The following is a 25178-nucleotide window of genomic DNA, read 5'->3' as shown; positions in this document are numbered from 1 at the left end:
TGACATCTTAATCATTCAGATGTGCTTTTCTTTAGAATTTAGAATGCTAGGCAAAGGGAGGGAGGGGGACATAATTAAGGGACAACTCCCAAAGGAACAGCCACTGGTATGCTTTGCTATATTCTTGGCCTCCAGGAGGGCTGAAGTTTGCAAAGTGAAGCTCCTGAATGCAGAAGTACCATTTTTATGCAGAGTACCCTATTTCTCCCTCTGAATGGGGTACCCAACTGCCCATTAGCATTCTCCACCCACATAACTCCCAGCACTTCATCTCCTGCACATTCCAAATTGAACTCTTTCTCTCTCCAAATTTGTTCTCTCTTCTTTATTCCCTAGCTAATGACCAGCATTGTCCTTGCAACCCCTCTGCTCCCCAGAACCAAATCACCCTAAATCTTGTTGATTTTGCCTGCTCGAGATTTATACCATGTCTATCCTGCTCATCATAACCATTCAGGCTCTCTTCAGCTCTCTCTTGGACTGGCAAGTCCCTTATCTCTGGTTTTGCCCCATGCAATGTATTTTCTTGGGTATTTCCAGAGTTAGCATTTAAAATGCACATTTAAAAAATTAATTCGTACTGCTGCATTATAAGTATGATGTTATATACCTACTATTGGGATTCATTGTGACATATTTGTACATGTACATAACATAATTCAGTCAATTTCATTTCCCAGTACTTCCCCTTTCTACCCTACCCCCCTTTTTCTTGGTCCTTTCTTCTGTTCTACTGTTTAAAATGCACATTTGATTCTGTCACTCGGCTCAAAATTCCTTAGTGGTTCCTGAGGAACCATGTATTGAAGAATGACAGATTTTCCCACAACTTAGAGAGTTAAACAACACTCACTATTATCTCACAGTTTCCATGGCTCAGGACTCTACATGCAGCTTAGCTGGCCAGGGTCATGATCAAGGGGTTCACCAAGACTGTAGTTTTATCTAAAGGTTCAACTGGGAGAACTTGCTACTAAGCTTCTCTAGTTATTGTCAGGAATTGGGTCTATACTAGCTACTGACCAGAGATGTTCCTTGGTATATGGGCCAAAGAGGAGCAAAAGATCACTCTCAAAATGACAGTTGAGAGATAGAGTGCAAGACACCGAAGTCACTTTCCTTGCAATCTAATCTTAAAAGTGATCCCCAATGCCACTTTTGGAGTTGTTAAGTCTAGTTCCCACTGCAGGGGAGGGAATTATGCAGGATATGAAAACCAGCAGGTATGACCAATGGGGGGCCATGTGAGAGGCTTCCCAGCTCCTGGAGCAGCGGTTTGCTCTGGTGTCCTGAGGATTCCAGACAAGTAGGGTTCCAGCATTTCTCACCAACACACATCAGTCTCCACTGGAGCAGCTGGATTTTATAAGTCTGTTTCATTTCTGTTTCTGAAAACACTTCCACTTAACAAAGTGCTTCTAGCTCAAAGATGTACAAAACCTTCAGTTTTAAAAGACGAAGTCTAACCTTGTGTGGAGTTCCATGATCTGACCTCTGCTTTCTAGGTCTGCCTCTTATTTGCTCTTTCAGGCTCATGTTACTTTCAACAAGAACCCTCAGAGCAACCCTCTCTGCCTTTGTGGCTGTTGGCCATACTGCTCCCTCTCTCCTAGTACCCACCCTGGCCCGTCTACATGGCCATTGCTAACTTGTCCTTGCTGGGAAATGTGTTTTGATGGCTCCAGGCAGACATATGTTTCTTCCTCATTCTCCTTTTGTGATTTTTAAAAACCCTTTAGTCCAAGCAATTTCCTTTTATACTCTTTGGCTGGCTTATGTCTCTCCTCTAAATTGTCCCCAGCATCCTGCCCAGGCCTGGCACAGAAGACATTGATAGTTAGGCTGGAGTGGATAAAGAAGCCCAGCCTTGTAAGCCGGCTGCTGCCTTAGTGCTTGGGAGCTGGACAGAGTACTGACCGCAGCCCAGTCTTCATGGATTATATGTAGTACCTCAGCTGCCTCATTTATAATCCATGAATCAGTCACCGTCTTCCAGATTGTTCTTCACTGTCATTATAGCCTTTAACTGCTTACTGAAATGAGCTAATTAAGACTGAATTATTTTAATTGCCAATCACGGAGAAAAATATTTTGTAAAAAAAAAAAAAAAAAAAGATGGAAATGCAGAATAACTTTGTTATCCCACCATTAAAAGGAGCCAAAGTTCTTGTTTCCAGATTATGAGAGGTCCACTGCTCCCAGAAGTAGGTTGACTGTCAGAGCGTAAAGAACAGGCTGTGTTGTGTGGAGCGCAAAATCGACCCACATCCTGCTCCTCTTAGTGTCTCCTCACATCACTCAGGAGAAGCTCAATGGTTATTGGTCCAGATGAGCATGAACCCCTGGAGGATTTGATGTCCACAGGCGGTCAGGCTGTTTGGCAGGTTAAGGACAGACTTTTCTGCCCTCCCCTTTATGTTCAAATCCCCCCTAAAGGCTTATTGTTCCACTCAAAATTGTCAATGATAAAAATATTTCTCTAGTTGATAAAACAAACTGGCCCCAAACTGCTGTGTCCTTTTCAAAAAGCAGCTGAGAAAGAGAAAAATTAAGAAAAAAAATCTTATTGAGGTGATCCACAAATACCAGCCACTTCTACTCCTTTAAATATACAAGAAATGCTATTTGGAGCTGTCTCAGGGTCTATCTGGCTTTCAATCTTGCCTTTGATGGTGGCACAATGATGTATTTTGTGGAAAACTGCCCTTCATGGTGCGGTATCAAAAGGCTAGGGAGGAACCACAATTATTTCTGTTATGGGTCTGTCGTTCTTGCAATGTCTAAAATACCTCTTTGAATTTATAGTTGTCCCAGCTCAGGTCACCTACAGAGGTAAGACATTCAATAAGATTTCCAGGCAGTTTTTAAAGTAAGGCTTCAAAGGAAGCTGCTCATTCTGCAGATCTGAGATTTGAAAAGCAGGTATTTTGTCCTTCCATTCTATTTATGAATTTTCAGTAATGTATATTTTGATGTGCCCATTCAACAATATGTGCTAAGTGTCTCTGATGCACCCAACACCATCCCAGGCACTGGGAATACACAATACTTGTCTTACTACTTGAGGCACCAAATGGTAGGCACAGCAAGTCCTTAAGAACACAGGAGAGTGAGCTGGCAAAAGGCTTTGGGTAGCATTTGAGTTAGAACTTGACTCAGAGTAGGATTCCCTGTGCATAATGGGGGTTGGACATTTTAAGACAAAGAGGACAGAATGAGGGCAGCACAGGAGCAGGTAGAGAGGACAGTATATGTCCAGAAACAAAACAATAATGAAGGGGGGTGACAGATCTGAAGGCACGGGGGAGGATGGCTGGAGAAGAGGCCAGAACAGCTTTGTATCTATTACAAAGGAGTTTCAGTTTGTCCAACTGGCGATGAGAAACATCAAAAAATTTAAGCACAGGTGTGACATGATTGATTTACATTGTGGAGAGAATGCTTCACAGCCCCCTGAAGGAAGGATTAGAAATTTTATAGTTGGGATAAAGACAATCTGTGAATACAGAGGGGGGTCTGGAGGTGCTACAAAAAGGAGAAATAATATGTATTGAATAATTGCAATATATCAGATACAGAGCTCTGCTCTTCATGCATATTATCATATTTAATGTTCATGGCAAGTGCATGTGGTAGGAATTATAATTCCCATTTAAGAAACAAGGTTCAATAACTTGCCCAAGAGCCCCAGAAAGGTGGTAGTGGAGCTGAGCTTTGATCAATTCTGATTCCAAAACTGCTGTTCTTTTCTTGACACCAAAGGGAAAGATGAGTCTGAATTATGCCAGCAGCCACACTGAAGAGGCATCCTGTCTCCTCAGAGGCTCTGAATTCAGTTATATTGCATTTGGAAGCTACTCCATCCACTCCATCACTCTAATTGCTTTAATATGACTAATTGACCAATTACTAGCAGGTTATTTATAACCTTGGTGGAATTAGTTGCTTGGTTCAATCAAGCAGCGAAAAACTAACTGATTTGTAATGACTCGATTTATCAAAGTGTTTGGAAGGGTTGGTGTGCACAGACAGCTTCTATTAGCAGTAGAAAAATATGTGTGGTACAATAGGAAGGGAGTATTTGACTATTCGCAAGTGACACCTGAACCAAAGGAACTTAACCCTAGCTTTGTAGCCAAGTGGACAAGTCATAACTTTGAGTGTTAAGGATATTCTAGAGAAACTTCTGTTTCTTTTGTTTTTGTTTTGAATAAAGAAACTGAAGCTCAGAAGTATAAGGGACCTGTGATGGCCTTTCAGCCAGTAAACAACAGAAGTTAGACTTGAACTATTTGTACTATTGCGATGCCAAGTCCTAGAGATCTTTTCCTACTGTGCCTGGTGCACGGTGACATTGAGCAAGTTATTTAGCCTCTTGAGTCCTCAGTTACTTTGTCTAAAACAGAAAAGAGTTGATGAATGTTTCAGTTAGCTTTAGTTATTAAGAAGCAATCTAAATGTGGTAGTTTTAAACAACAAACGTTCTATTTATCTTGATATTCTATAATTTGTACTGGTGGTTGTTCTGCTCTGGACTGACTTGCCAGATCTCTTCTGGACTCTCATTTGCTTCTGTGATCAATTGGTAGCTCCAGCATGATCTAGTACAGCCTGACTCATAGGTCCAGTGGCTGACAGACTATTGGTTGGGAATTGGCTGCTTATCAACGGGGAGTGCCTCCATTCTTCTCCATAAGTTATTTCATCTTCCAGCAGGCTTACTCAGTTTGTCTACACAGTGGTCTCAGGGTTCCAAGCATAGGAAGAAAAGGCAAACCCCAGTGAGCATGCTATTTGCAAATTTTTACCATGCCATCTTTACTAGTCTTCCATTGGCTAAAGTAAGTCACATAGTACAGTAGTCAGCTTTTCAAATTGTTCCCCATGATGTATTCCAGCCCTTGTGGAACCTCCTGCCCTGTTGTAGGGCTACACCTAGTGACTTGATTCTAATGACTGTAAAATGGGACAAGTGATATGAAATCCCTCTCTAGATTAGGTTATGAAATATTGTTATACACACACACTCTCTCTTTTTTTCCCTCTCTCTCTTAGTGGTGCAGGAGATCCACCTCAGGGCCTCACATGTTTTAGGCAACACTGAGCTATCCCTCCAGCCCTGACTTTTCTTAAAGATAGGCTTTCTCTGTTAAAACCAACTGTCACATGTGCGCTATCCCCTGGAGAGGTCCATGAGGAGGTCAAACACATCCCAACAGTTCCCTGAGGAACTGAATCTAGTCCAGGATAAGTGAGTGAGTGAGCTTAGAAACAGAGTCTTCCCCAGTTGAGCCTTGAGATGAGAATGCAGCCCTGACCCACAGCTTCACTGTAGCCTTGTGAGAGATGTTGAAGCAGACGACTTGGCAGGCATGCCTGGGGTCCTCACCCAAAGAAGAAGTGTGTTGTTTCAATTTGGGGGTCATTTGTTACACAGCAATAGATAAGCTAATATGCATAGCTAAGCTTAGAATTGGTATGGAAGGGGGCTATCTGAGGATGGGGCTATAAGAAAAAGTAACTATATAATAACTATTATTCATATGTATGCAAACAATTTACCAAAGCTGAAATTTTCCTAATGTTATGGAGTCTGACATGGATTTATTTTCCCTGTTTCAATGTTTATTTGTTCTCTGTGCTAAGTGGTTTTATAGTTAGGTTCTGGAATGTCCCCAGTGGCTCATGTATTAAAGGTTTGGTCCTCTGGTGGTGGTATTGGGAGGTGGTGGAAACTTTAAGAAGTGGGGACTAACTAGAGGAAATGGTTCCTGGGGACATATTTCCTAGCCCACACCCTCTCCACCATAACATTCTGGAACATCACATGCCCAGAAACAATGAAGCCAAGATACAATGGACTGAAATCTCTGAAACTGTGACCAAAATAAATCTCTCCTCCTCTTAAAATGCTTTTCTCAGCTGTTTTGTTATAGCATCAGAAAACTGACTAACACAAGTGTAAACAAGATAGTGAACAAGACAGAGGTCATATTTGTGCCCTTAAGGAGCTTACAGAGAGTTAAAGATTAAAATCCTAGTTGTAAAGAAGAAGAAGAAGAAGAAGAAGAAGAAGAAGAAGAAGAAGAAGAAGAAGAAGAAGAAGGAGGAGGAGAAGAAGTTGTTTACAGTATGTATGGGGAGAGGGAAAAGGGAAAAGTCATTAGTTCCATAATTCCTTCATATAGTTTAAAGTTGGGATAAGTGATATGAAGGAAGAGTGTATATAACTTAGTCTGGGTTTGCCAGAGAAAGCTTCTTTGAGGAAATATAACTGAATTTGAATTTGAAGAGGGGAGAAGAAGGGGAAAGAGGAAAATTCCAGGCAGAGAGAGTGGCATTCTTAAAGAAGAATTAGAGATGTGATTAACAATTGTGGGACAAGTTTATCTTTATGATCAAATTGTATGCTTTTATGTGATACTGGTATTGTGTGTTATCATTTTTAAAAGTTCCTTTAGAGATACATATTTGGACTGAAATATTTATGGATGAAATTATATGTTGTCTGGGATTTTCTTCAAACTAATCTAGTGGCAGGGTGAAGGTCAGGAGTGGGTGAAGTTATAGAAGAAATAAGATTTTTTTAGATGATTTAATAATTATTGAAATCAGGCGATGGGTACAGGAGTTCATTTTACGTGTCTCTTGACTTTTGTGTAGGTTGGAATTTTCCATAATAAAACTCTAAAAACTGATATTCCAACAACACATACTAAAAGCTGTTTGTATATTTTTGAGAGGTCACTGCACTTACCTCTTCCTACTCAGTAAATGTTAAAATAACATATTTAGTGCAAGGGAGTGGAGTAAGTGTCATGAATTAGAAAATACACAGATGTCTCAGTTTCTGGTTATGTGACTAATATAAGAAGAATGTTCGGGTATTTACGGTACCTCTTGGCTAAAGTGTTATTTTATACTCTTTCTCATGCTCATTTTTCACTAGCCAAAGATGGTATGTTTCATATTTAGTGGAATCTTATAACATGGTTCATTTTAGAGTAGAAGCCTGTGGAAGTATTACTGAAGGCATTCTATTATTAGGTCTTATATGTTATGGACAGTATTAGAGGGAATTTATAGGTTGGAAGAGAAATACAGGGTAGAACAGATGGAAATACCCCTTCCTTAAAAAAATTCTTGGTTGGCTTGGTGTGTTAATAACATGGTGTGCATTCCTTTGATTTTCTTTTCCTTTTCTCATGTTATTCTGAGGTGGACTAGAATATGAATTTAACAGCAGGAAGGAGTGGATTTTATAAGTTGGCTATGTACTGAGTGGGGTGGGCACCTAGGGAGGAAGGCTAAAAGATGAAGCCTCTTGTTTACATTTGTTTCAGTGTTAGGTCAATGGGGAATCATCATTTGTGATTTAGATTCAGACATTTCTTGAAAATACCTTTGCCACCAAAGTGAGTTTCTCTCCATTCCCTAATAAAGATTTCACTAGAATCAGATATATGCAAATTACATTTTCCTTCTCAAGCCAAGGTTAAATAAAAGGGAAAATGATGAAAGATTGCTATGGCATCACGGCTTTTCAGGGCTTGAGGATGAATTTGGCTTTCTGTAAACCAGGATGAGTCTCATTTTCAGTGCAAAGCAGGAAAGGAAAGTAGTGGAGAACAGGGACTTAGGCATAAACATGTTCCAGCATAGCATTTGTGTTGAAAGGCTCTCTTTTCCCTGAAACATCAGTTATTATAGGCACTTTTCCCGCACTCTGAAAATCGTTTGGCAAATAAGGGTGTCCCATCCCTTTCTGCATTCCAGGCTGGGTTCTGGTCCCATTGCAGGGAAACACCAATCCCCAACAATGCTCCCTAAAAGCAAATGCTTTGTTCTCTCTTCACTGAATGCAGCCTGGGGTCCATTCTCAGCAGCAGGGCCTGGCATGGAAAATCTACTTGGAGCAACTTGTGGCCAGGAGGAAAAAATGCAAGCCCAGTGTGTGGGGGAGTGGCAGGCAGCCACCAGCAAGGCCAGTCATACCCACTGGCCAGGGTAGGCAACAACACTAAAAGAAAGGCAGACATGAGCACTATTTGTGTACCAACCCATGCCGACTCCATCCTTATACACCATGCACATACTTGCCATTCCAGTCACATGCACCACACTGTCACACACATACACACAGCCATATACACACTATATAATACCCACCTGCATGCCACATACACACTCCACTCAGATATCACCCACGCTACATTAACACACATCTGTGCACGCACGCTTCATCAAACAGTGCATAAGGTACACACATGCACACACAAACAGACTGCAGTCAGTTGGTTGCTTTCCCATTAAGTCAGGTGGGTTGCAGACTGGAAAAGTTGGGTGTCAGAGGCAAGAAGTGATGGTGCTGGCCACTATCCTGAGCTGGACCTGGGAGTAGAAGGCAGGCCCAGGATTGAGCTTGCGTGGGGGCATATGTGTCCCCTAGGACTCTCTCTGGTCGCATGAGAAGGGTGAATGAGAGAAATGTGAGAAGTGCCTGCCTGCAAAGAGGCCATAGTGTGTGTGTGTGTGTGTGTGTGTGTGTGTGTGTGTCTGTAAGAGAGAGCACGGGAGAGAGGGAGGTGGGGAGAACACCTGGCTCAGAGAGGCGTCCAGAGCCTCCTATCAAGAGGGTCGGGCGGGCATGAAAGCTGTGTGCACAGTCCTCGGTGGAGCGTGTGCACGTGTCTGCCATTCTCCAGGCGACTCTGCTCGGAGGAAGTGTGTGAGGGAAGCGTGCTTATGAGCTGGTTTGCGTGGCCAGACAAGGCGACCAAGGCGCGTTTGTCCTAACGGTCCTCCGTTGGAGTCTGTTGGAGGAACAAGGGAGTGAGCTGCAGGAACTCGCCTTGGAGGGAGGCGACGCCACCGCCAGCGCTCCAGGTCCAGGCGTGCGTGAGGAGGCCGGGCTCACCCAGGGCGCGTGGCGGAAGCTGTGGCGGCAAGAGCGAGCGTGTGCTTGTGCGCGTGCGCTTGGGGGCGCGGCGCGGAGAGAGGCGGCAGGCCCAGCCCGGTCGCAGCAGCAGCTCGGGGCGGCTCCTCCTCGAGCCTGGGACCGCCGCGCACCACCGCCGTGGTCGCCGCGCCCTCCCGCGCCTGCAGCCGGCTCAGCGTTCTGTCCGCCCAGACGCCACTTTCCGGGCTCCCGGCCTCGGCTCCGTGCAGAGGAAGAGGAAATGAGTGCGGCCGCCGCGCCGGCGCCCGAACGGGGTTGGAAGAGCGAGAAAGTGGATGAGGCGCAGGCCCTGGCGCGGAGCTGCGCCGCCCGCAGACCCGACTTCCAGCCGTGCGACGGGCTCTCGATCTGTGCCACTCACAGCCATGGCAAGTGCTTCAAGCTGCACTGGTGCTGTCACCTAGGATGGTGTCACTGTAAGTAGAGCCGCGTGTCCGCTACCATCGCGGTCCTGGGGGCACCCGCGGGGCCGTGCGGGTCGCGGCTGGCGCGGTGCAGCCGGGGGCTACGCGCTCTCCCGGGGCTGCCGCGCCGCAGGCTGGGGCCGCGCTGACCTGGGGTCGCTAGAACTGCCCTGAAGCGCAACGCCTGGGCTTGCGCTGCCTTGGCAACGAGAGGAATTCCCGGGGGGAGGTTAGCTCTGGTCACTGGCACGAAAAGGGGATGCCCTCGTCCCGGCAAGCTTTTTCTTTGGTACCAGAAATGTCCAGGCCGTGTACTGAGAAGTGGTAGAGCTTCAGCGGAGTTGATGGCCAGCGGAGGGGAAGCCTCCGTTGGGGGGTCGGTGGTGCAAGAAGCGCCTCACTTTCTTTCTCACTTGGCTTCCCGACTGCTGTTTAAAAAAGTCTTGGAAATTGAACTTGTCCCATTGATCATATTCCAACTGAGAAAGCGCTGAAATGTGAGGAATTGCTTCCAGGAAGTTTAAAGGAACCGTTTTGGAGGGCACACTCTTTAGATACCCAGTTGCAGCATTTAGATCCAAGTTATGAGTGTGTTTAAGAATTAGAAAATAAAATGACTTGTAGATACGCTTGAAGGATCTTAATTTAATGTATGAAAGCTAAAACTACATGGTCCGGGACCTTTCTCTGTCTTTATGCTGCCTTTGATTTTTTTAAGTATTAAACTTAAGTAGCCATTTAATCAGAATTCCACAATTTGATTAGTTCATAGTATTTGGCCTTCTCTATATGATGAATCGTTTCTTTTTAGAAATACATTCTAAAGTTAGTTTCCACATAATATTAGAAGGTTTTCGTGTGCTTATTTAGGACACAATTTTTCAAGTGAACTTAATATTATTTTTTTCCTTGTTGGTTAGAAGAAAGTGACTCACCAAAGATGCCATATATAACAAATCCCTTTTTACCTTAACTGAACACGATTGGATATTTTTAGTCGAATTTGTGAATAAAGGGATAGAAAAATCCTTGCATTTTCTTTACAAATTCAAAGCACATGAAGCAGTACTGTTTTTGTCTTCCATCTGCTGATGGATCAGTTTCTTCTTATGTCACATTATTCTTATTGTGCTTAGAGAAAGCAATGGGGACAGGTTACATAGTTGGAAGTAGCAATCACGGGAAACCTGGATGCTAAAGTACACAAGTAGGAGTCTGGTGAGGCAGTTTTCCTGCGGAGGCATAGTGTGGACTATGAGGAAGGTTTAAATTGGTCCAAGTCAGTGCCTGTTTACAGCATCCCTTCTAAGTGCACCATTACTGTTGGAAACCTTACAGTCTAATCAGCTAGCTTTTTCCTTCATTAGCCTTGACTCTTAAAATATTCTTCCTTATAAGGAGCTGAAATCTTTACTTTCTAACTTCTTTCCATGGGTCCTATTTGTGCCTTATGAGATCATATAGAACAAATTCTTTTTCAGAAGAATTGGCTGTTTGAGCTGTTTACATATATGTATCTGAATATCCATGGGAATTTTTTTTTTTAGACAGTGACTCTTTTTATCCCTGGCCATTCTCATAATGAAATAGATTTTCCTGGTGTTTTCTGTAATAGGTTTGAACTTCATGTTCATTGAGTGACTGAATGAAGATAGCCACCATTTTCCTCTGAAGCCATTGTTTTGTCCTGTTTATAAATTTACACTGCCTTTTGCCCTTTTATGGAAGAGTATCCAGGCTCCTAAGCATCCTGGATCTATTCTGAACCTGTGCCAATGAACATGATCCTGTAAAGGTTGTAACCCCAGAAAGGCAGGTAGTATCCCAGTTGTGGTCTGATCAGACCAGAGTGGAGCAAGACTGCTACATTCCCATCTTTGAGATACTTCTGTTGCTGCAGCTATAGAGTCACATTAGCTCTTCTGATATCCACATTTTGTCATACTGAGCTTGCTGCTGTCACATTGAACTAAGCTTGCTATCAACTAGAGCCATTGAATGGGCCCTTCAAAAAAAAAATTATGGGGGCAATTAAGCCAGTTGTGGCAGTTTCCATTTCAAAATTATAGGTATATTTTTAGACACAAGTATATAGATAACCTTAGATCTTTTTCCTTATTTTAGGAGGATTAGCCTATTTTTCTTACTATGTTTTTTCATTCCAGCTTTTTAATAATACATATTAGTTATTCCTCCTAGGTTCATGTCATCCCCATTTTAGATGCCAACAGTGTATATTAACTTTATATATCTTCATTCTAATTATTAATAAAATAGGAAAATTAGGAAAAATTTATAGAGTCCTGAAACTCAATAGCAATTCATTAATGACTACTTAAAGTTGTTCACACAATTACCTAGTCACCTAAGCATACTTTTATCCATCTTTTATTTCTCACATCCACGTGGCTGTAACCAGAGTTGGTCAGATGACCTTGTTGCAATCCTACCAACACAGGATTTTTACTTCTTCTTTCTGATCTATGATCTATCTTACGAACTGTCTCTCTTAAACACACACACACACACACACACACACACACATACATACACACACACTAATATGGTATAACTCAGATTGTTTCCACAAATGCTTCTAAATAGTTAGTAGCTGATTTTGAATAAATGATCTGAATTTTGAAAACGATTGATGTCAGGTATTCTGCACTGTTGTGACAATTCTCTCTGATTTTAAATTTAGACCTACATTCATTTGCTCTTTTCTAGTCTTCGGCCAGGCTCTGATTCTCCTGCTTCCTGACTGGGCAGCAGTTCAGTGATCCATTCACAAGGAGCTGTGTCATTAAAAGCAGCCAGGTGCTGTGTTATGGTCTCCTCACCTGATTGGGCATCAACTCTTTCTACCCCTTTTAGCCCAAATAGCATTTTTATCTTAGGAGAAATTCTACCACGCGGCCAGCGCAATGGTTTCATTAATGAGGTTCTTGGCATAAAAGTTAGCTAGCGAGATCGAAATAAACACACAGACTCAGTTACCTTTTTCTATGACCAGGTCCGAGACGGCTCCCCTCTCTGGTTCCCTCCACTAACCGCCCGGCAGGGCAGCAAGGATTACTCAGGGCTAGCAGGAGAGAGAGAGAGAGAGCACGCCAGGGAGTAGCCTTTTATTGGGGAGCAAGAAATTCAGGGGATAATTCCATCCAATGAAGGTTGAAGGGGGGCCGCACTCCAAGGTCAGGGTCAGTGATTGGGCCTCCGGGGTCAGTGGTCAGTTACACCCCCACACGGACAGGTTCTCTCATCAGGAGAGGGCCGGGAAAGCTCCGACACAGCCAGAGCGCCTCAGACCCTAACCGGGAGTCACCCAGTCACGTGTGAGAATGGCTTCCGACATATTCCCCCTTTCTTTTCGCAAAAATGAGGCGGCGGTTCACTCTCTGGAGTTTTTGCATTCTTGTTCTGAAGACTCGCCATCCTACAATTACAACGCAATAAAGAATTAGCAGCAAAGAGAATAATCCAATAATGTACCAGGCCGAGTGTTTGAGAATATTTCCAGGGTTGAACCCATTTAACTCCTTCAATATTTGGTTAGCCAAAGAAGAAGGATCTGAAAAATCAGCTCTATTATTTTGAATGTCTTGGATATGGTGATGAAGTTCCAGAATATCCAAGCTATTATTACTATTTTGCCAAATACCTAACAAATGGTTTTTAACCTTCTCCCAATCCCAGAGAGAAGCATTGTACTTGGCAGCTGTAACACACACATACTTATAATTAGCATGGCATTTAAGCCTTTCTTTAAATTTTAAGGCTGAAAGTTCATTACCTATGTCAATAACAGTTCCCTCTAAGGCGTTTAATTTAGTTTCAATCTTTTCATCAATATTTACTTGATTACGCAGAGCCTTGGAAGTATTTTGAGCTAAATTATTAAGAAATTTTGCATGCTGAATATTCTGAGACAATGTCAGAGATGCAGAGACAGTTGATGCAATAAAAGAGACTAGCGCCAAAACACCAACAATTATAACTCCAATAGCACGTTTAGGTCTTGCCAGCTGGGCATGAATTTGCTGTAAGACTTGTAAACCAGCATCAGCATACCATGGCTCTGAAATATTAGCAGGTAATAAAACGAAAGAGGGCTGATGAAGTATCAGCACTCCTTTTCCTCCATTATACCTAGTAATACAATTGGTTAGGTTACATTTATTACAAGTAACAATATATCTGTCATCTATCCATTTAACTTTTACATTTCCAATAATTAAAACATAAGGAGATTGGACACAAGCTCGTAAGCCATAGCAAGATCCCTCTTTACAGTTCTTGCCAATAAATCTTGGTAAGGGTTTGTCTGTAAAATGTAAGAATTCTGAGGCAGCAATTAAACGCCAAATATCCTTTTGAACACCACCTTTACTATAAGTCAAAATATTACTAACAAATCCTGCAGGTGTCATAGCAGAATTTCTTCGTAATTGCCTCTTATCAATTTTTGGAGACCAGTCTAAAATATACCCACTATCCTTAGACACCTTATGTTGTACAGGAAAGGGATTTATACAATCCATCCATTTAGGAAAGGTGCCAATCTCAATTGTAGAACTATTTGGACAGTGGTGTATCCGTGGAGGTTTGGCAGAAATGACTGGCTTATTATGGGAAAGTCCCATCTTAATTACTGATCTAGTATTAGGTTTTAAATCTCCATAAATAGAATTATTTGTCAGTCTAGGTCTACCAATCGCTGTCTTTTCTTCGAATGATACTTTCAGACAGCCAGCATGTTTATCGTGGGACCAACACAAGGGTAATTGGGCACTATAGCCAGAATAATTAAATCTAGTCACATGATTGGGAGTAATATGAGTATCTGTAAATCCTCCCATCATGAATGAGTCATTAGTAAATACTGGAATAGATTCTCCAGTCCACACAGCTGGGTGTACCAGGGGTGGATCTGGGAAATATGTCCAGTAAGTGTCTACTTGATCCCCCTTTACCTGACAGCCCAGTAGGGCAATTACTGTTGTTACCATCATCACTGGGGTCCTGTTTTCTCCTAGGTCTCGAAGTATTCGGGAAGCCTAGGTTGTTAGCTTCTTCACGTCTTTCCATGAAATCAGCTTTTTGGCTGGGTCAATCTGGTCTTTCCTCATCCTTTTCCGATATCTCCTCCTCTGGATGGGGGCTCCTCTGGGTCGATCCTCAGTCGCTTGAATCTGGGTTCTATCTCTTCCATGTCTGATAGCATGTTCAGGCACCCAAATAGGACGAGAAGAATTTTCTGGGAAAATACAAGCATGCCCTCTGCCCCATATAAGCACTGGGTCTGGGCCCTTCCACTGACCGGTCTGTAAATCTTTCCACAAAACTCTGCCTAAAGGGCCTGTTACTGAGGGAGACATTTGTCTCTCAGCAGCAGTGTGACCTTCTGCGTCACAGTTTAAAAAATTTAAAACAAACAAGGCATGATTAAGGCTATTTTGGGGAGTCATAAGCCTATCCCCCCTTTTTAATTTTTGTAATTGAAGTTTAATAGATAAATGAGCTCGTTCTACAATGGCTTGACCTTGGGGGTTATAAGGAATTCCTGTTTTATGATTAATTTTAAACTCTTGACAAAATTGTTGAAAAGAAGAGCTCACATAAGCTGGAGCATTATCTGTTTTAATCTGCATAGGGCATCCTAAAACAGAAAAAGCTGCTAGGCAATGAGAAATTACATTTTGAGAATTTTCCTTAGTACGTGCTGTGGCAAAAATAAATCTAGAATAAGTGTCCACTATGACATGCACATAACATTGCTTACCAAATTGAGGAATATGAGTTACGTCCATTTGCCAGATTTGATTTGGCTTTAATCCACGGGGATTTACCCCTGATGGCAGAGATGGAGTGTGAATAACACACTTAGGGCATTGGCTTACAATCTGACGAGCTTGTTTTCTAGTAATATTAAATTTTTTACGTAAGCTAAAAGTATTTTGATGATGCAAGGAATGGGAAGCTAGTGCACAGTCATATGAAGACATCTGTTGACAAAAAGCTACAAGTTTGTCAATTTTGTTATTACCTGAAGCTAAAGGTCCTGGAAGATTAGTATGAGCTCGTATATGTCCTATGAAACATGGATATTTTCGCATTACCACTGCCTTTTGTAAATTATGAAATAATTTAAATAACTCTTGTGATGAAGTATACCCAATAACTGAAGTTTTAATATTTTTGGTAACTCCGACTGCATATAAGCTGTCAGAATAAATATTAATAGGCTCATTTGCAAAGTAAGTTAAGGCACAAATCAGAGCTTGAAGCTCTGCTCTTTGGGCAGAAGTATAAGAAGTTTGTATTACCTCTGTGTGAACACGACTATAAAATCCTGCTTTACCTGAACTAGATCCATCAGTGAACACTGATAAGGCTTCATCTATAGGATGGGCACGTACGATCTTTGGAAAAATAAGTGACGTTAATGATGCAAATTGTATAATCTTATCACGAGGATAGTGACTATCTATCTGGCCAGGAAAATCAGCAAAAGTTATTTGCCATGGGCTAGAAGTTTGAAAAAGCCAATTAATCTGTTGAACAGAAAATGGAATAATTATGATATCAGGTTCAGATCCAATTAATTGTAAAATCCTAGTTCTACCCTTAATTACTAACTGAGCTATAGAATCATGAAAAGGAATTAATGTTTTCTGAGGGGAGTGGGATAAATAAATCCACTCAATAACTCCTAATTTTTGCCATATGGCTCCTGTTGGTGTATGTTTAGTTGGAAATATTAATAAATACACCATTTCCTTAGGATCAACTCTAGTAAGCTGTGCATTTTTAATTGCATTTTCAACTTTCCTTAAAGCTGTTTTAGCCTCTAAAGTTAGCTGACGTGGAGAGACTGGAGAAGGATTTCCTTGTAATATCTGAAATAAAGGACTTAACTCAGAAGTAGTTAGTTTTAAGGATGGCCTCAGCCAATTAATATCTCCTAATAGCTTTTGAAAATCATTAAAGGTATGTAACTCCTTAATTCTTATCTGAAGATTTTGAGGACGGATTGTACATCCTTGAATTATCTGACCTAGATATTGAAAAGGTGACACTTTTTGAATTTTTTGAGGAGCTATGCATAAACCCATTGCTGTAAGCGAAGTCTCTAACTGAGTAAAAATTTCTGAAAGTACCTCTGGATTAGCATGAGCCAATAATATATCATCCATAAAATGAATAATATATGCATCAGGAAAGCTACTTCTTATGGGATCTATCGCTTGGTCTACGTATTTTTGGCACAGAGTAGGACTATTACGCATTCCCTGTGGGAGTACTTTCCAGCAATATCTCTTAACAGGTTCCTTAAAATTAATTGTTGGGACAGTGAAAGCAAATCTCTCACAATCTCCAGGATGTAACCTTATAGAGAAAAAACAGTCTTTTAAATCTATTACCATCAAGCTATAATCTAAAGGAATGGCTGTGGGAGAGGGAAGTCCTGGCTGTAAGGATCCCATAGGCTGAATTGCATGATTTATTGCCCTTAAATCCTGTAGCAATCTCCAATTTCCTGACTTTTTCTTAATAACAAAAATAGGTGTGTTCCAAGGACTAAGCGTTGGTTCTATATGACCAGCCTGAAGTTGTTCCTCAACTAACCTATGAATTATTTTAAGCTTTTCCCCTGAGATGGGCCACTGAGAAATCCATATAGGCTCCTCTGTGAGCCAAGTGATTTTTTCAGCTGTCTTAGGGATCGGGGAAGTACTCAGGGCCCCTAATAAAAATTTTGGCTTGGAGCATTTACTAATCTTTGTCGTGGAGACTGGTTTGTAAACAGATACTCTTCCTGAAGGGTCTCCTTATCATCTCCAGGAAAATATCTCTGACTAACTTCCTCAACTGATCTCATAGAGTTAGGAGTAACTAATAACAATCTCATTTTGGTTAAAATATCTCTCCCCCATAGATTAGCTGGTAAAGGTTCTGTGCTGTCGCCATTTTGAAATTGGGCTTTTAAGTCACGTGGCTGAGAAGAACTCTGAGCCCCTCTAGGAACCTCTTCCAGATTTTCCTCTCCAGGAAGATCCTCTGCCTCCCTTGGAGGGCTCTCTAGGACCTCGGTGGTATCTCCTCTCTGATATTGCTCTCCATAATCTTCCTGCGGAGTAGCCTGATTTTGCAAGTTTAAATTTACATTTTAACTTTGGGCCTGGCCCCTAGGGCCTTCGTTTTTAAGGGGCTTAAAGGAAAAGGAATTAACATAGGATTTTCCATTTGAATAGACTTGATAGCCCATTGAATGTCTTTTAGCAGGTCCTCAGGGGGCCACGAATCCTGGCCCGTATATTTAAAAAGACAAACTTCCAAGGCCGTCCAGGTTCTCTGAATATTATCTATGCCTCCAGGTAATTCATTTGAAAGACAGACCTTTCGTAACTTTCTTCCTAATTTCTCCCAATTAAGTAAATTTGGAGATTCTTGTTCACAAAACCAAGGACAATATTTACCTACAATCTCTAAGAATTGTAATAACTGAGCTTTCTTTATCTGTTTTCCTTTCTGATTAATTATACTGTCTAAAATAGTTACATTTCCTATAGGTAGAAGTTGAATTTTTTATTTTAATTAATTTAACGTCTCTTTCCTTCAATATCTTAAGGTACTTTTGTGACCCAAATTGTCACCACTTCCTTTTGTGACCCAAATTGTCACCACTTCCTTTATCTTTTACTTTTTTCTTTATCTTTATAGCGCGCGCTCCCACTCAATCTAGCTAATCTAGAATGTGCCCCACGTTGGGCGCCAATTCTACCACGCGGCCAGCGCAATGGTTTCATTAATGAGGTTCTTGGCATAAAAGTTAGCTAGCGAGATCGAAATAAACACACAGACTCAGTTACCTTTTTCTATGACCAGGTCCGAGACGGCTCCCCTCTCTGGTTCCCTCCACTAACCGCCCGGCAGGGCAGCAAGGATTACTCAGGGCTAGCAGGAGAGAGAGAGAGAGAGCACGCCAGGGAGTAGCCTTTTATTGGGGAGCAAGAAATTCAGGGGATAATTCCATCCAATGAAGGTTGAAGGGGGGCCGCACTCCAAGGTCAGGGTCAGTGATTGGGCCTCCGGGGTCAGTGGTCAGTTACACCCCCACACGGACAGGTTCTCTCATCAGGAGAGGGCCGGGAAAGCTCCGACACAGCCAGAGCGCCTCAGACCCTAACCGGGAGTCACCCAGTCACGTGTGAGAATGGCTTCCGACAAGAAATAAGTCAACATACTTAAGAAGTTTGTTCATATTTTCTCTCTCTCTCTCTCTCTCTCTCTCTCTCTCTCACTCTCTCTCTCATATCTCTTTCTCTTTCTCTCCCTCATTCATGAAACACTTCAGTTCTAAGCATGCATATGTCATGAGCACCTTCTCTTTATGAGACATTATTATGAAAATAATACAAATATGAATACATCTGGATTCTGCCCTTTTAGCAGAGTCTAGGGAAAGTTGCATGCTATATTTTCCTTGAAAATGGTGGATTCAGAATAAATAAAGGAAGTTTAGCAATATATAACTGATGTTAAAATTGTAAAACTTATAACCTTATTGAATAGAAAAGCCTGAAAAAAAGAACATGTTTATAAAAGATGTGGAAAGCTTATATATATATTCATATTCATAGATGCAGTGCTTGGTGCATTATTACATAATTAGTGTATTTGGGTGATGACTGACTTTTGATGTCTAGGAGCAAAACTGTAGCATCTCCTATTGGTGTTAAAGATAGATTATGGTGTTGAATAAACCGTGACTCTGAATCTGTTACTTAAACTTTCTTAGTAAGGAATGATATTAGACTGAATTAATAAGTGAAGATTTTTTTTTGTTGTTGTTGTTGTTTCTGTTTTTGGTACTGGGGAATTGAACTCAGGGGCACTCAACCACTGAGTCACATCCCCAGCCCTTTTTGTATTTCATTTACAGACAGGGTCTCACTGAGTTGCTTAGGACCTCATTAAGCTGCTGAGGCTGGCTTTGAACCTTCAATCCTCCTATCTCAGCCTCCTGAGCCACTGGGATTACAGGCATGTGCCACCATTCCTGGCCATAAGTGAAGGTTTCTAAGAAGAGTCTTGAGAAAGGAAAAGGTATGACTTGGTTAGAGTGGAGAGATGGGGGGAAGCCATATACAAGTATTATGAGGTAGATTTTTGTGGGGACAGATTATTTAGAAGGAAAAAGAAATAGATTGGTGGAGATAGAGATAAGTGGGTGGATTTGAGAGAAATCTGAGGTGAAATCTGTAGCTCAAAAGATTTGAAGAATAAGAGGCAACTTATTAAAAATAACTTCTGGACCTTTGGAATTCTGCCTTTTGCAGCTTAAATGAATGGAGAAGCAGGATTGGGAGGAAGATCATGAATCTGTGTTTGGATTTATTGTGTTTAAGCTGCTTTTGTCATCTCATGGTGATGTCAGTAAGCCATGAGATAAAGAATCTGAAACTCAGCAGGGGGAGGTCTGGGCTAGAGATACCATGGAGGTCATTTACTTATTATAGTTTGCAGTTATAGCCATGAAGTGTGAGATTGCCAAGGGGGAGAAGGTAGCACCAGAAGTGAAGAAAACCCTTAGGCTTTCCTTTAGAACACCAGTGTTTAAAGTCTGGACCCAGGAGGATAATTTCCAGAGGAGACTTGGAAGAGATGGCTATAGAAGAAATATATGAATAGTATTTCAGAAGCCAAGGGAAACGAGTATTTGAAGAAAGAATACTAAGATAAACCCCATTTTCAGCAAGTTCTTAGACACTCTTGAAATGTAATAGTAGTAATTTTCTTTACTGAAGAGGAGGATGAAAGGTTGAGCCTTGACTTTAGGAATATACGTAATTGAAGTTTGAATCCAAGCTATTTGTGGCAGTAATACTTCAAGGTAAAAAGGAGGTAGAGTGCCAGGAGTATCCTTGATTAGGACACATAGATGATTTTTAATATTTATTCAATGATTACTTTGTGCTGGAGTAAACTTAATATACTGAGTACTTTCTAGTCGGTTATGTCATTATATCCATTTTAGAGCTGAGAAAAAAGCCTAGAGAGAGAGGTTAAGGAACTTTCCCTTGGGCATAGAACTAGTAAGGACTGGAGCCTAGATTTGAATCCGTGTTATGACTGATTCTAGGACCTGGACTTGGAACCACCATTGGTGCTACTGAGCAATGTAAAATTAATGAGCAGAGCAGAACCCAGAGAGCTCAACTTCATTAAAGCCAGTGATGGCGAAAGTTTAAGAAATGGGCAGGTGGTATGCATTGCAGCAGTGAAATCCAGAAGATGAGAACTTTAAAAAGGTCACTGGATATTGAACAGTACAGCTCAAGTGAAGGGTTAAGAAAGAGAAAGTGATTAGAAAGTGACAGGTGGGGTTGAGTGGGTGTACAAGGTATGACGTAGGTGCCACCAGCAGAACTCAGAGTTGGCTTAGTAAAATCACATAAAAGATGAGCTCAACTTTCTGCAGAAGACATCTTAAAAGATGTCGGTTTCTTTCAGGTTGAAAGCAGGAAGAGTGGGACTTGATGTTGTCTAATAGATGGTATTAGCATATCTAAAGAAAGACTGTCACAGCAGAAGGTGGATGGGCAGCCTAGAAATGTGGAAGGAATGGGGACAGGAAAAGCAGGTGCTTTTCGGGGACTGTTGAGAGAAGGTGGTATGCTGCCTATCCTGGGTGGGCTTGGGGCGGAGCTGTCCCTGCAGACCCTGGTGCCTATAATTCCTGTTTATTAGCTCTCCTACACGGAGACAGGAGCTGTTAGAGAATTCAGATGTCTGGACTTTAGGGAAATATGCTTCTTTCTGTTAGTAAATTAGCATGATATTTCTCATGTTATTCTGTTTTCCCTGCTTTTATACAACTCTATGGAAACTCAACAGGGTCAAGCTCTGACTTCCCTAGGGGAAAGGTAGTTGGTTTTTCTAAAGAACTTCTTAATCATTTCTATGACACGAGCTAGAGAGAAAGTATTCAAGAAGGCTGACAGTGAAACCCAGACCCCCACCAAAAAAAAAAAAAAAAAAAAAGAGTGGGAAGCTGATTAGCTAGAAAACTCTAGTTATGCTTTTTTCCTGAGCATGAAGATTCTAACCGTGTCTAGTGATTCAAGGATGAGAAGACATTCTTTAAGAGAAGAATAGGGTTCTGGATGAGTTTCTTCGAGGCTCTTCCAAGTAGGGAAAGCTGATAGGTAGGGCGTCTTTCCATCTGAGTGGTGCTTCAGTCACGGCTGCACTGACCTCAGCAATAACAAGTACGGAAGGGCACAGTAGGGATTGTTTTGTATGTGTTAGTTTATTCAAACCTTGCAACAAACTTGTGGGGCAAACACTCTTACTGTCCTCTTTTTGATCAGGAAACTCACATAAGGTCACATATAGTACCTTTGGTGGCCTGTAGTAGCTGCGCATCAGAATGTGACAGACCAACTGGCACCAGGGCTGCTGGTTTCTTGATTCTGCTGAAGGTACTTTGAGGAGGAATTCAGCTGTTTTAAATGATCTTTGGAACAAGCAGAAATTAAGTAATTAAGTAAGAATGGCTTTTGATTTTAAGAGAAGGGCAATTATCTGCAACATGGATGTTTGTGAAATCCATAAAACTGTGCTATTAAAAAACACTTGAGGCCAGGCATAGTGGCACTCACCTGTAATTCCAGCAATTTGGGAGGCTGAAGCAGGAGGATAGCAAGTTCCAGGCCAGACTCAGCAACTTTGCAAGACCTGTTTCAAAATAAAAAATAAAAGCTGGGTGTGGTGGCGCATGCCTGTAATCCTAGCAGCTTAGGAGGCAGAGGCAGGAGGATTGTGGATTCAAAGGCAGCTTCAGCAATGGGGAGGCACTAAGCAACTCAGTGAAACCCTGTCTCTAAATAAAAGACAAAAAAAAATAGGACTGGGGATGTGGCTCAGGGGTCAAGTGCCCCTGAGTTCATTCCCCAGTTATTTATTTATAAATAAATAAATAGGGTTTGGTATAGCTCAGTGGTAAAGTGTCTCTGGATTCAATCTGCACACCCACAAGTTTGATAATGTACAATGATACTTTTTTAAAAAATAGGCAAAAATATATTGTATAGCATGAAGCTTCCATCATGTCATATCCTCAAATAATTCCTAACTTTTAGGTGCAAACCTTTTTTGGGATTAGACTTGCATACAGACATTTGAATTGTCACTTGCAGGCCTGTTGAACTGAGATTTGAACCAGATGGCTTTTGAGGGCCTTTCTGTGGTAATTTATTACATTACAAAACCTTCGTTTCATTTAAGTTTGTTCTTTCGTGTTATGGCATCTCATTGATTATAGGAAAGAGTATTTCTAGAGAAATTAAGTAATATTGATTTCAGATAAACCTAGGAATGCCTTTGACATATGTCTCATAAGTGAGATTTTTTGAAAACGAACATATGGTTTATACATACACCGGGGAAGGCAGAGTTTTCCTAGAAAGAACAAGAGCTTTGATGTCAGACACACCTGTCTTAATCATGGTCCTTCTACCTCTCAGTGTTGTGACCCTGGACAGGCTGCTTAACCTCTCTTAGCTTCAGTGTCCCTTTCTATAAAACAGGAGTAAAAACCCTACTTTCCAGGGTTAAGAACATATAAGCAAAGTAGTGGACAATGTAGCATCCTTGTGGCAGGCTCTTGAGTTGGACTTTGTGTTTCCATCATAGCTCTTCCCATTTTCTGGTTATGTAATTTGGGAAATTACTTAAATCTGTCTCTGAATTTCCTCTCTCTCCCTTTTTCTTTCCATAACTGGGAATTGAAACACAGGGGTACTTTATCACTGAGCTACATCCCAGTCCTTTTTATTTTCAGACACGCTGTTGCTAACTTGTGCAGGCTGGCCTCGAATTTGTGCCTCAGCCTCCCGAGTAGCTGGGTTTATGGTTGTGTGCCATCACCCCTGGCAGTTTCCTAATTTTCAATATGGTGATAATAATAATGTCAGCCTCAAAGTATTGTGATTATCCTTAGAGTTATATAGAAGCAAGAACACTGAATAAATTGAAGGACACAAAAGCACACAAAATGACTGTTATGACTGACTGACTTTTTTTTTTTTTTTTTTTAAATCCTGGGTGCCATCCAGAGTCACATGTGTTTATTTTAGTCTCCTTTAGTCATTCTGAAACAATGTTACTTTTTTTTATGACATTGAATTTTCTTTTCTAGAGAGAGAGAGAGAATTTTTTAATATTTATTTTTCAGTTTTCGGTGGACACAACATCTTTATTTTATTTTTATGTGGTGCTGAGGATCAAACCCAGCGCCCCGTGAATGCCAGGCGAGCGCACTACTGCTTGAGCCACATCCCCAGCCCAAAGACATTGAATTTTTTGAAGAGTCCCTGTTAAGTATCTATAGAATGCCCATATTACAAATTTGCCTAATTGTTTCCTCATGATTCGATTTTGGTTAACATTTTGTCAGGTTGCTGCATAGGTAACCTTGTCAGTGTCACAAGAAAAGACACAGGATGTCAGGTGCTCCACTACGGCGGCTGCTGAGGTGGTTACTGCCAGGTTGCCCGTTGTAGGCAGATCTATCTCTTCCCTTTTGTTTCTTCTTTTTAAAATTATGGTGATATTTTGTTTTTAAAAAGTAATTTGTGTGGTTGGTGATACTTTGACATTGGATATCCTGTTCCCTAGCCAACTTTTTTAAAAAGTTTCTTTTATGGGGCTGGGGATATAGCTCAGTTGGTAGAGTGCTTGCCTCACATGTACAAGGTCCTGGGTTCAACCCCCAGTGCCACAAAAAAAAAAAAAAAAGAAAAGAAAAAAAGAAAAGAAAAAAATTTTGTAGTTGTAAAACAGATGGAATGCCTTAATTTTATTTGCTTATTTAATTTTTATTTTTTTCAGTATCAGGGATTGAACTCAGGGACACTCAACAACTGAGCCACATCCCCAGCCTTATTTTGTATTTTATTTAGAGACAGGTCTCACTGAATTGCTTAGTGCCTCACCGTTGCTGAGGCTAGCTTTGAACTTGCGATCCTCCCGCCTCAACCTCCAAGCTGCTGGGATTACAGGTGTGCCCCACTGCACCTGGCTTATTTGTTTATATTTATGTGGTGCTAAGGATCGAACCCAGTGCCTCACACATGCTTGGGAAGCGCTCTGACACTGAGCTGCAGCCCCCGCCCTCCCCAACCAACTTTAACACTGTGATTTTGGCATTGACTGGAGGTCTTTGCATGTGTCATTTAGTGGTCTAAATATGTCATTCCCACTGCCATCCTCTTTACCTGGAGTTCTTCATTTTAATTGTTATTATAAAGTGGTTTTTTTGTCCGGTGCATCATGATCAAATGCCATGGTTCTTTTCGGTGCTCAGCTGCCTTAGGTTTGGGCAGGGAGCTTCCTTCAGGCTGGCATCTGCGTCTGTCCTTTTCACAAGTCTTCTTGTTTGTTGATCACTTCCCAGTTTTCTGGCACAGCAGGTTTGTCCAGGCTTATCTAATAATTCCCTGCCCCAGATCAGAAAGCTGGTATTTTTCCGAGAATCCCAGGTTCTTTTTTTGTGAGAAATGGTGAGAAGACCATCATCTGGTCTCCGGGTGTGCTTGTTTCCACTGGATGCTGTTGCATCGCCGGGTGTCCTTCATCTTTCCTTAATGCCCTCATGGACCTCCTTTCTCTGTTATTAAACCCTGCTTTCCAGTACATCATCCTGTTTACGCATTCCTTCTGTGCTCAGCTGCACACAAGAGAGTTTAGAGATTACTACATCGGTACCACCACCACCAACAAACAGGTGACTAAAGTTTAAGATTCCT

The 25178-nt window shown here is 41.5% G+C and overlaps 1 protein-coding gene and 1 long non-coding RNA gene across 2 annotated transcripts in view; one reads left to right on the top strand and one right to left on the bottom strand.

The window, feature by feature from the left end:
- The first annotated feature begins 9031 nt into the window (after positions 1-9031).
- The window catches only part of C10H3orf70 (chromosome 10 C3orf70 homolog), an 89488-nt gene continuing 73341 nt past the window's right edge, over positions 9032-25178 (top strand). The window contains exon 1 of the mRNA XM_076867671.2: positions 9032-9375. Coding sequence (XP_076723786.1) covers positions 9180-9375 — 196 coding nt within the window. The 5' untranslated portion in view covers positions 9032-9179. The remainder of the gene's footprint in view (positions 9376-25178) is intronic.
- On the bottom strand, positions 12357-14478 carry LOC143642201 (uncharacterized). The gene is made up of 2 exons (XR_013155613.1): positions 14337-14478; positions 12357-12799 (listed from the first exon to the last, which is right to left on the bottom strand). It is a non-coding gene; the product is annotated as an uncharacterized LOC143642201 (long non-coding RNA).

Source organism: Callospermophilus lateralis, chromosome 10 (assembly GCF_048772815.1).
Source record: "Callospermophilus lateralis isolate mCalLat2 chromosome 10, mCalLat2.hap1, whole genome shotgun sequence".
In the NCBI taxonomy this organism is placed as follows: domain Eukaryota; kingdom Metazoa; phylum Chordata; class Mammalia; order Rodentia; family Sciuridae; genus Callospermophilus; species Callospermophilus lateralis.
Note: the sequence above shows the minus strand (reverse complement) of the source record. Positions and strands in the feature narration are given on the sequence as shown.